Source organism: Vombatus ursinus, unplaced genomic scaffold (genome assembly GCF_900497805.2).
Source record: "Vombatus ursinus unplaced genomic scaffold, bare-nosed wombat genome assembly UNPS02015018.1, whole genome shotgun sequence".
In the NCBI taxonomy this organism is placed as follows: Eukaryota; Metazoa; Chordata; class Mammalia; order Diprotodontia; family Vombatidae; genus Vombatus; species Vombatus ursinus.
In genome coordinates, this window is record NW_020954796.1 from 78,026 (window position 1) to 80,887 (window position 2,862).

The 2,862-nt window shown below is 38.8% G+C and overlaps 1 protein-coding gene across 1 annotated transcript; it reads left to right on the plus strand.

Annotated features, from left to right (window-relative positions):
- Positions 1 to 968: 968 nt before the first annotated feature.
- LOC114030863 (olfactory receptor 14I1-like) lies at positions 969 to 1,904 on the plus strand. Its single transcript, XM_027845758.1, has one exon. It carries the CDS (start codon positions 969 to 971, stop codon positions 1,902 to 1,904), a length of 936 nt encoding a protein of 311 aa, XP_027701559.1.
- Positions 1,905 to 2,862: the final 958 nt, after the last annotated feature.

Here is a 2,862-nt window from a genome sequence, read left to right on the forward strand (position 1 = left end):
CATAGTAAGAAATAGTGTGCAGAGATTATAGAAATCATAAATGTTGAGCTCATTGGCACCATCCAAAGTGCTCATTTTAGAGATGTTGGCTCTGATGCCTACATGAAGCAATAAATGAGAGATCAAGAGGTGACACTAATGGTGAAAAGCCTAGGAAGGGGTAAAATTAACTAAAAAACTCAGATCTTTCAAGTTCCCAGGTCTGTCTTCTGATCATTGAACCAGATGGAAACATGGGCTAGCCTCAGCCTCGACCTTGTCTAACTAGGGGAACGATGGTCTCACAAGAACAAGGAGAATCCTTATTATCCTTATTTACAAGAAAGATTCACAGTGACTGGGGATAAAAAAAGGAATTTATTTGGATGGGAATTTGTTAGCCTGATGAACAAAATGGCTTCTGCTAGCCAACAAATTTAGGGGCACAAATGAGACATCGGTTACTTTTCAGAAAGCCAAGTCAATGTGGACAGACTTAGCCAGAATGAGGAAGTACATCTGAGCAGTAAAATACTGCCCAATTGTTTACTTGTTAACTCAGGATCTTCTAATGCTTGGCAAGGGCAAAAAAGGCTTTATTACAGAGATGAGATTATCAAAGGCAATAAACAAACAAAGGTATGAGGAATATTTTGGAAGAGGTTGCATTCCTACTGTGTCATGTTCTTTATAGTTTAAGACTATGACATAAATATTAAACAATGGACAATCTGCAGAGCTAAGTATTTAAAACTCTGTTCCAGAATGGTTGCATGCATCTCACCCTCATCATTTCTACTACAAGCTCTGCCTTCATCTGGTTTTGGTTTTAAAATAGAGTATGATTTTTATTTTGTTCAGGTTTATTGGGGCAGAACAGTTTTCAAGTTTTATATGAATAAATACTTTAATTCATTTTTCTTTTCAACACTGTTTCTGCTACTCATAGTGTTATTTGATTTTAGTTAAATTACGGATCACCAGCGTGTATGGGCAACTTCTCAGTCATCACAGAATTCCTCCTCATAAAGTTTTCCAGCATGTGGGAGCTACAGGTCCTACATGCTCTGCTGTTCCTGCTCATTTACCTGACTGCCCTGATGGGAAATCTTCTCACCATTGCTGCCATTATTACTGAGCCACACCTTCACTCTCCTATGTATTTTTTCCTGAGCAACTTATCCCTCCTGGATATCTGCACCATCTCAGTCACCCTTCCTAAATTCATTGTGAATTCCTTGTCTGGTACTCGGTCCCTGTCCCTCCTTGGCTGTGCTGCTCAGATCTTCTTCTTTCTCTTTTTTTCAGCAACAGAGTTTGCTTTGCTTGTGGCCATGTCCTATGACCGGTATGTGGCCATCTGCCACCCCCTACACTATGGCATCATCATGACGCCAGCACGGTGTGTCTGGGCAGCAGCTGGCTCATGGCTCAGTGGGCTTATCTATTCAGCTGTCCACACTGGGAACATGTTCCGCCTGCCCTTCTCAGGATCCAATGTGATCCACCAGTTTTTCTGTGATGTCCCTCATGTCTTGAAAGTCTCAGCCTCTGATGTGTTTCATACTGAGTTTGTATTAATTGTAGCAAGTTCATGTTTTTTGCTATGCTGCTTTGCCTTTTTAATTGTATCATATGCTCGCATCTTCTCCAGTGTGCTCAGGATTCCTTCTGTGGAAGGACGCCACAAGGCCATTTCAACCTGCTCCCCTCAGTTGATGATTCTCATGTTGTTTCTCATCTCTGTAATGATTGCAGTGCTCAAGGACACATCAGACACATCACCTATCGAAAACCTTTTAATTGCAATGGCCTATACCATACTTCCTCCACTGATGAACCCTATTATCTACAGCCTGAGAAATCAGAAGGTTACAGCTGCCATGGGCAAGATGATGAAGAAGATATTTTCCTCCCATCCTTGAAAACATAAACAAGCCTAAAATCTTATATTTGGCCCATTATATGTGCAAGGTGATACATGAGGTAGCCTAATATGGGGAGAAAAGTTACCGAAAACAAAACTTCCCGTTAAAATGGTTGTTTAGATGAGACGTTCCATGGAATAAATGAATCCATCACTTATTTTAGGTGACATAGGCCTATCTTACAAGTGGTTATTGTCTGTAGTTCCATTATCATGACACTAGCCCATTTTCTTTGGGCAACAATGCCATCAGAAAAAGAAATGGAATACTCATTGATCCTCAGAACAACAGTAGATAAGCTTAACCAAAAGCAGCCATCAGTATGGTTGAGTTGTTTCTCCCCACAATATGAATTTTACCTTCTCACTTTCATACTTTTGCTTCTATTTATCTTCCTGATGACAATGGTCTTCTCCTTCTTTGCATGTTTAAGAAGTATTCATCCTTCCAAATATATCTATGTGCATACACACATATGCATATACAAACATATACATACACATACATGTATGTGTGTGTGCACACATGTGCGTGTATGATCTAATTCCCTAAATGGGACTTACACTCTTTGTTCTTAAGTTTGCTCATTTGTAAAATGAGGATGTTGGGCTTGATGACCACTATAGTCCCTTCATTTCAATTTTGATGTTATGATTTTGCACAAAATCTTTCCTCATCCCTCAAGTTGGAATTAATCTTCATTATGCCTACTTTTATACATTATGTTTCTTTTTTATGTGCTTATTATATTTTGTCTTCTCTTAGATCTAGAATTTTAAGTTCCTTATCACTCCTGGTGGTTTTTCTGTTCCCTTTCTAATAACATGTAGTTAGGTCAATTGATAAAAACAATGGTGCTCTTGAAATAATCATATGCATTTCAATTGAAACTGTTTGATGTCACAATTATGTAAAAATGTTAATTGGCTCTAGTCCAAGGGGAATATCTACTATG